This window comes from Andrographis paniculata, unplaced genomic scaffold (assembly GCF_009805555.1).
Source record: "Andrographis paniculata isolate CXL003 unplaced genomic scaffold, ASM980555v1 Contig65END, whole genome shotgun sequence".
NCBI lineage: Eukaryota > Viridiplantae > Streptophyta > Magnoliopsida > Lamiales > Acanthaceae > Andrographis > Andrographis paniculata.
The window spans coordinates 6094085-6108356 of NW_026137601.1; the positions used below are offsets into that span (position 1 = coordinate 6094085).

The 14272-nt window shown below is 36.2% G+C and overlaps 1 protein-coding gene across 1 annotated transcript; it reads right to left on the bottom strand.

Moving 5' to 3' along the window:
• Positions 1-1189: 1189 nt before the first annotated feature.
• LOC127261974 (uncharacterized) lies at positions 1190-5568 on the bottom strand. Its single transcript, XM_051290421.1, has 7 exons — positions 5439-5568; positions 5076-5183; positions 4812-4943; positions 4300-4694; positions 3987-4121; positions 3661-3891; positions 1190-1297 (listed from the first exon to the last, which is right to left on the bottom strand). Exons 1-7 carry the CDS (start codon positions 5566-5568, stop codon positions 1190-1192), a joined length of 1239 nt encoding a protein of 412 aa, XP_051146378.1.
• Positions 5569-14272: the final 8704 nt, after the last annotated feature.

Sequence of the window (14272 nt, forward strand, 5' to 3'; positions counted from 1 at the left end):
GACTTACAATTAAAGCGCACCGGCTTATCAGTTAAATATGTAAAGTTCAATTCAAAAGCATAAATTGAAAATAGTTTAAAAGGAATTAGTCTTTAAACATGATTAATGAATTTCAAAAGCATTTTAGAATTTAAAGTAATTCTAATTCCCCCGATGGATCATATGACATGAATGCATCATTTAGGTATAACGGAAGCATGATCACATTCAAAAAGATTGTAAGAAGAGGGTCAACACAACGGTTGAGTAAGCGCAATTAATCGAAGATAAATTAATACAATATAATGCCATAAAATTATTTGAAGAAGATAATTGAATAAGATGACACGTATCACATAAGGGGAACTCACACACACGAGTCTTTTAGCGCCTCTCTTATATCTCCTTTTCATTCTCAAATAATAGTGATGAGCACATCACTAAGAAATCTCCACTAGACCTTAATCAGGGCCTGCTCGACCCGGTTTTCCAACCTTATTACTTCGTATGACACGTCACATAGTTTCACATAACAACCATAGGATCACAACCCTGAAAACTCCACAATGTGTACATAAGGGTTCAAAATCCAAAGTACACGTAAATCAATTCATTATTAGTTTGCGAGGGGCGCCATACGGCCCACAACCCTCTAATCTCCAATATAACATACCAAGAGGGGATTGTACGCATTCCAACCCTCTATCACGGATGACGGTTAAAAGAAATTTTTCATCTTGAATGACTGGCACCTCGGAATCACCCAAAAAGGGAACCCGCCATCTCGATCCCTCGACCCAGCCCATTCGGGATCTAGTTTAAGGTTAGTTAGTTATCCTAAAATACCGATATACCCTCACGTGTTTGCAAGGCACAGAGGTGGAAGGCTATGCCTTATCATCCAAACAATCGATGAGTTGATCGAACTCGACGGGTAGTTTCAATTACCAATTTGACCAAATACTCAACATGCTCTTAGGCAAATTTCAAGCTTCTTCGAATGGCATGGTATCTAAGTCGCAACATTGTTCAATTGAAGCAACCAATTGTAAATACGTGTCTGGAACTGAATCAAGAAGTTTCCGAACAAGTGTATTGTCTTCAATTGTTGAACCAAGATTATTAAATTTTGATACCATGGCGCACAAGTTTCCAGGAAATTCATCTATCATCTCACCGTCTTTCATTCGAAGCCTTTCGAAATCACTCTTCAGCATATGTAGTCTTGCCCTTGCACCCGATCGGCTTCAAGATATCTTGTCATCAATGCCTCCCAGATTTCCTTCACTGTCCCCTGAGCATCCATTATGGCTTCCATCTTTATTACCCATGTCGTATAATTATTCGGAGTTAACATGGGACATTGAGACGGGATTGAACCGCTCTTTCCTCCTTCTGCCTCCATCGACATATTTTTCAGTTTTCAGATACTTGTATATTGACTTGGCTCTGATACCAAGTGTTAGAAATTGAATTCACAAAGATCGGGAATATGCAAAAATAAATCTGAATGATTTTTGTGATTAAAAAAAAAAAAAAAACAAACTGCTACACTTGTCTGATAATTATACAACCATGTGCATACAATACATCCTACAAGACCAATGAACACAATCTTATAATTCTAATAGGCACGACCTAACAGACTCTGTTTTAAATTTGAATTCTAAATAGACATAACTACTAGAAAAATAATGGAATAAATAATAAAAAATTATAATATATAACTAATTATATAATCAACCAAATAAATCAAAATACTCCCAACACGAAAGACGTCTTTCAGTTGATTCAAGTTGCTTGGGAGTTCATCTTTGACAAGGCGGAGGTTTAACTATTACTTGAAAAGGAGCATTGTACAAGTTCAAGTCAATCGCAGTGCATGGAGGAAAAATATTTTATGATTTCACGAGTACGTTAACGGCTTATACATCTAATCTTTAGTATGATATTAGATCGATTAGAGAGGTGCTGTAATTTTTTATTTCAAATATAGATCCAGGTTAAGTATGCTATGAGATGTCATTTTGGTGATCCGAATGAAGCACCTCCTCCACTGGAAAGACTTAGCCCAGAAGGAGAATGATGTTCATTGAGGAACTTATTCAATGCATAGCCTCTCACGTGGAAGAAAATATATTGAAGGATCTTAAGACCAAAATTCATCCCGTGGTTCATCTGGTCCTGATTACCTTGTGATGGTTTCTCTTGTATTTAGTTTCTATTTAGGTGTAAATCTCCAGATTTATTTTCGGATAAGAAAATATATTATTTTCTTGAATTATTTTAAATTTCTTTCTTTGCGCGCAATTATTTTTCAGAAAAAACATTATCGATGATATAATCTCGATTCAATGTAGAAATGTACATAATAGTATAAATGCTTAAAACATTGCCATAAATCACGATAAGCTTAGGATAATGTAGTTAAATTTATTCGCCGTGAACTTTTACAATGCCCATTTTCAACCCATTCGCAAGCCTTTTCACCTTGTCGGAGAACAACTCCTAAGCAACTTGAATTAAGTGTAAGGCATGCACCTTTGGCGCAACTCCTAAGCAACTTGAATTAACTTGAATTAAATATTGTAATCTAAGTCAATCAAATAAATTATTGATTATTTCTATACTTAGATTACGTAATTTAAGTCAATCAAATAAATCAGAATAACTAATATAATTATACATTATTATTTGCCCATATTTAGATATGGAAATATATATTTTCCTAACAATCTCCCACTCGAACAAATATTATTTCCTGAGAAATTATATTATCGAATCCGTAGTTGCACAATTGTATGCTATTTTTTTTTTTGACTACCTTTAACAATCTTATCCACCACATGTACTAACAATGGAATCACCAAGGCAGTCACCACATTATAAATCGTGGTTAAACCCCGAAAATCACCATATTAATGTACTCAGTGATATGGATCAAATATGGTGAGCATCATGGAAATTTCATGAAATGTGATCAATATCATGCTAATTTCTTTTAATATCCCGCAATCTCCAAGCTTTCTGATCTCCAATAAGTGAGCATATAATCCATAGTTCTCTTCAAATAACACATTACGCGTTTGGCTGCTTTCCAATGTTGTTCTCCCGGATTGCTCAAATATCTGCCTAAAACTCCCACTATAAATGCTATATCGGGACGAGTGCATAATTGAGCATACATAAGACTTCCTACGGCCGATGCACAAGGAATTCTATGCATCTTATTTTTCTCATGATCAATGTTGGGACACTGTTTGAGACTAAATTTTTCTCCTTTAGCAATAGGGTATCGAGTTGTTTGCTGCCTTTCATGCCGAATTTTCCCAAAATCATATCGATGTAATTCTTTTGTGATAGTCCAAGAATACCTCGAGAATGATCTCTAAGTATTTGGATCCCTAATACAAAAGAAGCGTCACCAAGATATTTCATTTCGAATTTCTTTATGAGAAATCTCTTAGTTTCATGCAAAAGACTCATATTGTTGCTAGCGGAAAGAATGTCATCGACATACAAAACCAAAAATAAATATTTAATCATACTGAACTTACAGTACACAAAATTATCAATGAGATTTACCTCAAAACCAAATGAGGTGATAACTTGATGGAATTTGTAGTACCATTGACGGGATGCCTCCTTTAGACCATATATGGTTTTCTTTAACTTGCATACCTTAGACTTTGCATCTCCAGACACAAAGTTTTCAGGTTGTACCATATAAATTGTTTTCTTAATATCTCCATTAAGAAAAGCAGTCTTTACATCCATTTGATGTAACTCTAAGTCAAAATGAGCTACCAGTGCCATAATAGTTCGGAAAAAGTTTTTCGAAGAAATAAGAGAAAAAGTCTCTATGTAGTCAATGCCTACCATTTGAGTGAAGCCTTTAGCAACTAGACGAGCCTAATATCTTTCAATATTGCCTTTGGAAACACTTTTGGTTTTAAATATCAATTTATAACCAATGGGTTTTGCACCTTCTGGCAAATTAATAAGACCCAAACGTCATTGTCACTCATAGATTTCATCTCATCTTTCATGGCATTAATCCATCTTTGAGAATTATAGCTAAGCATGGCTTGTCCAATTGTGGTAGGATCAAGCTCGGTCAAACAAATACCATCCTCATGCTCCTAGAGAAATAATATATAATCATCTGAAATAACACTTCTCTTTTCTCTAGTGGATCTTCTTAGTGGCACTTCTTGAGTTTATTGAGTTTGTACTTCAGTTGTAGGAGGAAGAAGAATTTCAGTGTTGTCCTAATTTGGAACAATATTTTCGACTGGAATCTCAACATTGTTTTCTAACACTGGGGTTGAATCCTGAACAATGATAGGCAATGACCAAATCATTGTCTACCACAAAGTCTTCCTCAAATGCAATGTTCCTAATAACTTCTTCCCTCTCAAACTCAATTTTCTCAAGAAATATAGCATTTCTCATCTCAAAGAATGTTCTTGATGTGGGATTGTAAAATTTGTAAGCCCGTGAGTGTTCCGGGTAACCGACAAAACAATAGCTAACCGTTCGTGCTTCGTGCGCCCTATAAGGTCGCACTTCTTCCGGACAACCCCAAATTTGAAAATGTCTAAGGTTAGGCTTCTTGGCCACCCAACACTCATAAGGGGTTTTAGAAACTGTTTTGCTCAGTACTCGGTTGAAAATATGAACTGCAGTTTTCAAAGCTTCTCCCCAAAGTGACTCTGGCAAGGGAGAATAACTAATCATACTCCTTACCATATCCTTAAGAGTCCGGTTTCTCCGTTCAGCAACACCATTCATACTAGAGGACCCCTGTATTATTTATTGCAGAACAATACCACATTCTTTGAGGAAAATTCCGAAGGGTCGAGGATGTTGTTCTCCCGATCCATCAAATCGGCCATAGTATTCACCTACACGATTCGATCTAATGGCCTTAATTGTTTTTCCAAGTTGAAGTTCCACTTCAACTGTGAAAGATTTGAAAACATCCAATAATTCAGATTTTTCATCAATCAAATATAGGTATCCAAAACAAGAGTAATCGTCTATGAACATAATAATATATCATTGGCCATTCCAAGATGCCGTAGGAAATGGACCACAGATATCAGTGCGAATGCATTCTAAGACTTCTTTAGAACTATCAGCCCCTAATTTCTTTATGTTTGTTTGCTTCCCTTTGATGAACTCAACACAAACTGGAAAGTCTGCATCATGTAAGGGATTAAGGATGTCATCACACATAAGCCTTAGCATTATCTGCTTTGAAATATGACGAAGCGAATGTGCCATACAATGGAAGAATCCTTTAAAAATTTCTCTTTATACCTCTGGATTAAGTTTGTAGTACAAAATTATTGGAAATTACAAGATCAAACATATCAGATTATCAATTTATTATAATAGACTTTTGGAAATAATAGATTTATACCACATGGAGACAAGTGTAGCCAAAAGACTACTCGCCTCTACTTTTTCATTTTTGGCAAAGTATTGCTCAACGGCTTCAAGAAACGATTTAGCCGTTTTGCTCTCAGCAAAAGAACCACGAAATGCCTCCGGAATGGAGCACTTCATGATCATCATGCACATTTAGTTCGACCGGGGACAATTTCTATGGTTTCCTTCCGGATCTTAAAGTTTGTTTCATTAAGCATTGGAATGTTATTAACTTGAGCAGAAATATTGGGCGAAGTAGCAATGGTCACTGTAAAGAGAACAATACAATTACTCACTAAACATTAATGTCATAAATAAATCATGCATGAACAAAATATAAGTATAATAAATTGGGGACTCATTCCAAGACACCCGGTGTAACATTAATCTCGTCGGATGATAGGAAATTAACTACAAAGGTAATCTTGGTGCAACAATCAAGTATTGGTAATAAGTTCTGTCAAACATAAGTCTATCGAAGGACCGAAAAATGTGCACTTGAACAATATAAATAATTATCATATACTTATCATCACATGTGCGTTATTATTCAGCCAAATTGCGTCTACCGGAGGGCTGATCACAAAACGCATAAATAATTCACACTATATTTATGTAATATCAATAAAATCAATCTTCACACCCAAAGGTTGCGGAGGCAACTTGATGGTTCGATTGACAAAATTGATAAATTAATAGACCAATTAAATAAAAAAATATTATCACACTAAAGTATCACCTCCAATTTAGAATAAATCCATCCATTGTAGAAAAATATTCCACAATAAAATTCATCTTCTTTTACGCGCACAAGGATTAAATCATCCAACGATAACGTGCGACAAAATTAATTTTCAAATATATTTATATAAATTATAAATTCATATAATCGCATATAGGTGGCTCTGATACCACTTGATGGAAAAGTTTCATTGATAATGCACTCTGCATATCTCCAATCCATGTGTCCTATAGCGATTTATATGAAAGAAAAAAAAAAAAAACATTATAACATACCTGGATCCATCGAGTTTCTTAATGCGGAACTGAGAACTCTAATAATTGGTATTACGGCCTTCCTCAACTAAATCGCCTAATTGGTCCTTCGTAATCTATTCCGATGTGGAAAATAGAGAACAATGATTGATTTAGTGCGTTAGGAACAATAACCGAATGTCCTTTATATAGTGGTCAATAGACCACCAATAATCACCTAATTTGTATCTGCTCAATTTATCCCATATCAATACGGCAGTAATTGACTTGTTTCATAATTAGATCACGTAATTTAAGTCAATCAAATAAATGATTTATTGTTTTTATAATTAAATATCAAAATCTAAGTCAATCAAATAAATTGTTGATTATTTCGATAATTAAATTATGTAATTTAAGTCAATCAAATAATCAGAATAACTAATATAATTGTAGATTATTATTTGTCCATATTTAAATATGGAAATATATATTTTCCTAATAATTTCAGCATTGCAGTGAATAGTAATGAAAACTTGAGGCCCATTTCACGCATGGCGCAGCCGATTGCAAAGCTCTTTCTGGTTGAAGATCCAGCAACGCTTCCTGTAGTCAGGCCAGCACACCCATTGTTCGAGACCCCTTTTTGCGCTACTTGCATCAGCTTTGTGCCTTCTTTTGTATTTTGTTGTGTGGCGGTGGCGTTCATCGTCCAATGAGTGTTTGTTGGGGGCGTCCTCTGCCTTTGATCCTCAATACGACAAGTTTTTGTTCCACGCCTTAGATTTCGGTTGCTGGGGAAGGGTTTAAGACGAACAATTTATCAGCAATTAATGCAAAAATAATTGAAGGGTGTTGGAATGTATATTGGTAACTATTGTATTTCCATATTCGGTTATGGAAAGTATTGATTACGCTTGATATTAGGAGAGATTGTAGCTATTTATTTATTCATTATACTTTATATTTTTCTATAAAATAGGACTGTATGTATCCAATCTCGATACGATGAAATATACAATTTCTTTTTTCTACAAAGGGTTTACATTTGGGACATCTTGAATCATCTTGGATGATCTATTCTGGAAATGGCTGAAAGTATATTTACCATTTTAAGGCATAAGTACATCCTAACTTTAGGACTTAAAAATACATTAAAAAATATATTTATGAATATATATAAGAAATAAATATGGTAAAATATAAAGAGGTGTTAGCTGTTAGTTGATTTAACTGTTAGTTTATTTAACTAGCGATTCAGTTAGCTATTTGTGCGAAAGTATTTGGTAAAGTAGCGGTTTGATATTAGACTTTAAAGACATTGTATTTTATTTCAAAATTATTTAGTTGCATTTTTTTTTTGGTATGTAGGGTTTTTTAAAATTATTATTATTACTTATTGAAAATTATGAAAATTTTATTAAAATATCTGTTTCTGTTATTTTTTTTAAATATTTTGTAAGAATTTTTTTCTTTTATTAAAAAAAAATATGAACTTTTTTTCCATTAGAAATAGTGTAAAAATAATGTATATAATTTTCTATTAAGTTAAACTTTTTATTAAATTTATAATTTTAAATAAATTATTTCTAGTATACTGATTATTTAAAAAGAAAATTATGTGACAAATATATAGTATATATACATAAATTAATAAGTATTTTAAATTTATAAAAGTAAATTAATAAGCTATTAAAAAATATATTAAAATAATTAATAAATACTACAATGAAAAATATATTAATACTTATAGAAGAAATTACTTATATTTAACGGCAAATAAAGAATAATTTTTTTTAAAAAAAGAAACAATAATTTGGAAACGCTAATGCTATAAATTGTTTCAGAAATTAACTTTTTTATGGTCAATAAGCTATTCAAAAATCTAATTTACCGAATCCATAAATTAAGGTCAAATAGCTAAAAGCTTACCAAACACCCTCGAGATATTTAGTACCTTAAGTAATATTTAAAAGATTAAGAAGAATCTAGAATAAACTTGTGTTTTTATACTAATATGTCAAACAACAAAATCATGAACTAGAATGTGTCCAACCAAATTGAAAGTAAAAGGCAATATCACTTTCTGGAAATTAATATTAGAAAAAAAAAAAAAAAACACCTAAAGACAATTTAAGGCAATTGAGTTGGAATAACAAGTCTTGTTTCGCAATTGACAAATCCGAATCCGATTCCGATGCCGACGCCGATGAACTCGTCACCAGCGACTTACTCCGGCAGTCCGAGGCTGCTCTCCATTCTCCGGCGATTCCCAAGCTACTCGAAAAAGGAAGATCAGGGAAACTATTTTGAAGGCTCACTTTACAACCTAATGACTCACACTTATGGACTAACCCAACGGCCTCAAAACAAAATCACAAACCTACGGACTCAATTTCAGAACCTTAACTCTAATCGACTGATTTCCCCAAGAACCTCACGAAGAACACCCAGAGAAACAACTTACCGGAAGGAATCGAACTAGAACGATTGCAATTTCGGCGAAGAAGGAAACCCCCAAACTTACCGAGAAGAACGGCAAAGAAGATGAACCAGAGAAAAAACCAGAAATCAACCGTGATACACATTATACTGAATGAGAAGGGAAGGGGGAGTTATAAGGTGCGAGTGGGTCGGGTCCTTAGAACCTAGGGAGGTTAAAGGGTTTTGGGTTGCGGGTTGGACTTGGTAATAGGTTGGGCCAAAAATATCAACATTCTCTACCTTTTTTTGGGCAAGTCATTTACCGATGGTTGCTCCCGTAGGTTATGCATCACAGCCTCGTGACCTTTTTCGCCTAATCAAGTCGCATGGGAATCGCCCGAGAAGATTCACCTATACACAATAAACCTACACTCACAAAAAACGTTGAGTAAACCCTGTACTCACAAGCAAACATTAGTCTTGCAGAAACTAATAGCTCATTCAAAAAAGGGACAACTTAACACAAAAAAGACAACATGCGAACTCCATCTAAGAACTAATCACAAAGTATATACATGTCATGACACCACAAAGAAAGACATAGAGAATGCTTATACTAAAGGATCCTATCACATGCTTGAACACATAGAAACACAAAGACAAGCATATATCACACCAAGAAATTCGACGTGGATTGCAAAGAAACTGAGAATATAGGTTTGCACACATTATCACAAAGCCTAAGCAAACACTATCACAAAGCCTAAGCAAACACTATCACAAAGCTTAGCAAACTAACATGCAGTTAGACAAATATTCAAATATTCTCGGGAAACTAACAACCTAAATTATTCACTTAATCTAGAAAACACAAAGAATGAAACAAAAAAACAGCAAGCAATCAAACATGGAACAGCAAATAACCAAGGATGCAAAACTCCATTTTTTATTTCTTTTCACACAAAGAAGAAAAACAGTAACACCGATTTTAATTTTTAAAAAATCTGCACAGGTTTATTTTTTTAAAAAAAAATCTGCACAGAATTTTACTCATAACAGAATTCTCAGCAACAAAAAAAATATTTCAGCACCTGTTTTCACAAGAAAAGAAGCAGAAATGCCAATCTTTCAAAGAATTATCCTTTCACGAATATTCACATGCTAAAGGAAAGAAAAGAAAAATCAAAACTCAATCAATATACATCACCTAAAGGTTGACTACACAAAGTCATATTTGATTGATCATTGGATTCAATTACTTGATTTGTGTTATTTACTTGACCTTTATTAGCAACACTAGGACACTCTAATATATAATTGACTACTCCACCACAACCATAATATTTTATAGGCAATGATTTATAATTCTTTTCTTTATTTTTCTTTTTATTGTTATTCGATGATTGATTATCTCTATTGTAGCTGTTTTGGTTACCTATTGAAAGCTCTACCTTTTACATGCAAAACTTCGCCACTTGAGTTTCCAATTGATTTATTACTACTAAATCTAGTTCTTTACTTTTTAAACCATTTATGACTATATCTAAAGTAATGTTATCTCTTCCATATTTAATTGTGGATTTAACATCACTGTAAGAATCAGGAATGACATTCAAAAGCACAATTGGAGAATATTCATCAATATGTTAATCTCCACTCAACTTTATATCTTGAATTAGTTTGGTAAAGACATTTATATTCTCATCAACACTCTTCTTAGTGTCTAGTTTGAATTGAAAACAAATTTCAAGCAAAAACAACTTATTTGACAAAGTTACTTCCGTGTACAATGCATATAACCTCTCTAACAATTGTTTTTTACTAAAAAACTTACCTACTTTCCTAAGCACATTGTCACTTAAATGCAACACAATACACACACATGCACATTCATCCATTTCAACACGTTTTTCCATAGGTGTATCTCATCAAATGTACCATCTATTGCTCGAGAAAGTTTTTGAGTAATTAAAACACGTTTTATTCTTTGTTTCCAAATAGTAAAATCTATTTTCCCATCCAACGGCTGCATATTAAAAAAATTACCCATAGAAGCAGTCATTTAAAAAAAATATATTTGCCCACAAAACAAATCAATCAAAAAACACAATCCAAGTAATTAACTACACTAGCAATGAAGCACAAGATTTACAACAACAATATAGACCAACAAAGAAAACAAGATTTTCAAGATTACACAATCAATCTCAGCAATCAGCAGATTCACCAACATCCTAATCTAATATGCAATCAGTAGATTCACGAAGAATTAAAAAGAGAAGGTTTAGCCTTTTACAAAAATCAATCTATTACCAACGATCGATTTACCCGAAGATTCTACCAGAACGTGATGGTTTGACATATTTGGCTCTCAAACAACCAAATCATCAACTAGAATGTGTCCAATAAAATTAAAAGCAAAAGGCAATATCACTTTCTGGAAATTAAAATCAGAAACCAAACAAACATGCCTAAAGACAATTTAAGGCAATTGAGTTTGAATAACATAAACTTCCTGTTTCGCAATTGATTCAGCTGAGATTAACAAATCTGAATCCGATTCTGATGCCGACGAACTCTTCACCAGCGACTTACTCCGGCAGTCCGAGGCTGCTCCCTATTCTTCGGCGATTCCCAAGCTACTCAAAAAAGGACGATCGGGGAAACTATTTTGAAGGCTCAATCTACAACCTAATGACTCAAACTTAGGGACTAACCCAACCGCCTCCAAACAAAACCCCAAACCTACGGACTCGATTTTAGAACCCTAACTCTAATCGACCGATTTCCTAAAGAACCGCACCAAGAACACCCAGAGAAACAACTTACCGGAAGGAATCAAACTAGAACAATTGCAATTTTGGCGAAGAAGGAAACCCCAAACTTACCGAGAAGAACGGCGAAGAACGTTAACCAGAGAGAAAACCATAAATCACGTGATACACATTATACTGAATGAGAAGGGAAGGGGGAGTTATAAGGTGCCGGTCGGGTCGGGTCTTTAGAACCGGGTCGGGTTAAAGGGTTTTGGATTGCAGGTTGAGCTCGGTAATGGGTTGGGCCAAAAATATCAATAAAACTTAAAATATAAATAAATAAAAATTATATATATATATATGTTAACATTTGAGAAGCATCTCTCTACTAGCCTAAAAATAGGTTAGCTGACAAAAATAAAAATGTGCATGCCAGGTGTTACGATTTATGGAATAAACTCTATTTTCATTTAACACAATTAGGGTACAATATTATATTTATATAAGAGATATATTAGGTAGAATATATATATCAATATATAAAATATATATATACTATATATATATCAACATCCCCCCTCAAACTCAAGGTGGAACGGTGGAGCCCAACTTGAGTTTGTTCAAAAATGACTGAAAACGGCCGGGAAGGTGAGGTTTGGTGAATCCGTCGGCCGTCTGATCAGCAGAGGAAATAGGAGACAAGGAGATGCTTCCATGAGCAACGTGATGACGTACAAGGTGACAGTCGATCTCAATATGCTTCGTACGCTCGTGGAAGACATCATTTGTCGAAATCTTCATGGCGCTCTGACTGTCGCAATGGATAATAGTGGCAGAGGGCTGAGGCACTCCAAGATCAGCCAAAAGCCAGCGAAGCCATAGAAGCTCAGCAGCGGTATCGGCAAGGGCTCTATATTCAGACTCTGCACTGGACCGGGAGACAACCGTCTGTTTCTTGCTGCGCCATGAAATAAGCGAGTCGCCAAGGAAGAAGCAAAACCCGGTGGTCGAGCGGCGATCAGAGGGATCTCCCGCCCAATCAGCGTCAGAATACCCGGTCAAAACTAAGGAGGATCGAGCGGAATAATGAAGTCCATGAAGCAGGGTACCTTTGACGTACCGGAGAATCCGTAGGACAGCAGAATGATGAGTCGTCCGAGGAGCAGACATAAACTGACTGACGATATGGACGGCATAAGCAATATCCGGTCGAGTGACAGTCAGGTAGATGAGACTTCCCACTAGCTGACGATACAAAGTCGGATCATCAAGGGGAACGCCGTCCATCGGAGTAAGACGACAGTCAGAATCAAGAGGTGTAGGAGCAGTCTTGGAGTCAGTGAGACCGGCAATAGATAGGAGGTCGGAGGCATACTTGGCTTGAGAGAGATAATATCCGTCGGAGGTGTCGGAGATCTCAAGTCCCAAGAAGTACCGAAGAGGCCCTAAACTCTTCATCTCGAAGTGGCGGTTTAGATGAGCTTGCAACTCGGAGATACCTGATGCATCATCTCCCGTAATAATCATGTCATCCACATAAAGCAATAAAATAGTAATTCCAGCTGACCCACGTCGAAGGAAGAGAGCCGAATCATGATCACTAGAAGTAAAGCCAAGCTGGAGTAGAGCAGAGCTAAATTTCGAAAACCAAGCTCGAGGTGCCTGTTTCAAACCATATAGGGCACGGCGAAGTTTGCATACCTTGGAAGAGGTAGGAAAACCAGGAGGAGGAGACATGTAGATATCCTCAGATAAATCACCATGCAAGAACGCATTCTTGACATCAAGCTGATGTAGGGGCCACCGACGAGCGGCAGCGATGGCGATAAGACAGCGGACAGAGGTGAGACGAGCAACCGGGGCAAATGTCTCCTCATAGTCGATACCATACTGCTGGGTGTAGCCTTTGGCTACCAAACGTGCCTTGTAGCGCTCGATAGATCCATCAGAGTTAGTTTTGATTCTGAATACCCACTTGCAGCCAATAGGTTTCTTGCCAGGGGGAAGATCAACCATATCCCACGTATGTGTTTTCTCCAAAGCCTGCAACTCCTCAGACATAGCCTGCCGCCACAAAGGATCCGCATACGCCTCACGAAAGGTCCTGGGCTCATGATGGGACAAGGTGGCAGAGAAGCAGTGATAATCAAGTAAGTGAGTAGGAAGGTGACTAACCCGAGTGGAGCGACGAGGGCCAGGATCAGGGGCTGAGATCGAAGTCGTGTCAGGCTCTGGTGGTGATGATGTATCGGAGTCGAGAGCAAGAGTAGGCTCGGGGATCAGCTGCGGTTCAGGAGGCGCAACCGAGACGGCGTCAGGAGAGGGAGATGGAGACGGAGCCGTGTCACTGGAAGGGAATAGGGGTGGAGAGGACAAGGTAAAGAACGGAGACGAACGATCAAAGGGGACTCGGAAGTGAGACAAGGAAGAGAATTTGGTATCCTCCCAAAATGTGACATGACGAGAAATACGTAGCCTATTGGAAATAGGATCCCAACAACGATAACCCTTATGTTCTAACCCATAGCCCAGGAAGCAACACAGACGAGCGCGAGGTTCTAACTTAGTGCGCTCATGAGGAGGGAGGAGGACAAAACTGACACAACCGAAAGGGCGGAGAAGACTATAATCAGGGGTACGATTAAATAGTCTTTCAAAAGGACTGACATTACCTAGGACAGAGGAAGGGACACGATTTATAG

What these genes read in the sequence shown, in the direction of transcription:
- LOC127261974 (XM_051290421.1), bottom strand. Translation starts at nt 5,568, where the DNA reads ATGTGCATGATGATCATGAAGTGCTCCATTCCGGAGGCATTTCGTGGT. An exon ending in AATTTTCCTCAAAGAATGTG is followed by an intron (nt 4,695 to 4,811) that starts GTATTGTTCTGC and finishes CTCCCTTGCCAG; the next exon opens with AGTCACTTTGGGGAGAAGCT. An exon ending in CTGGAGATGCAAAGTCTAAG is followed by an intron (nt 1,298 to 3,660) that starts GTATGCAAGTTA and finishes TGGGTAATAAAG; the next exon opens with ATGGAAGCCATAATGGATGC.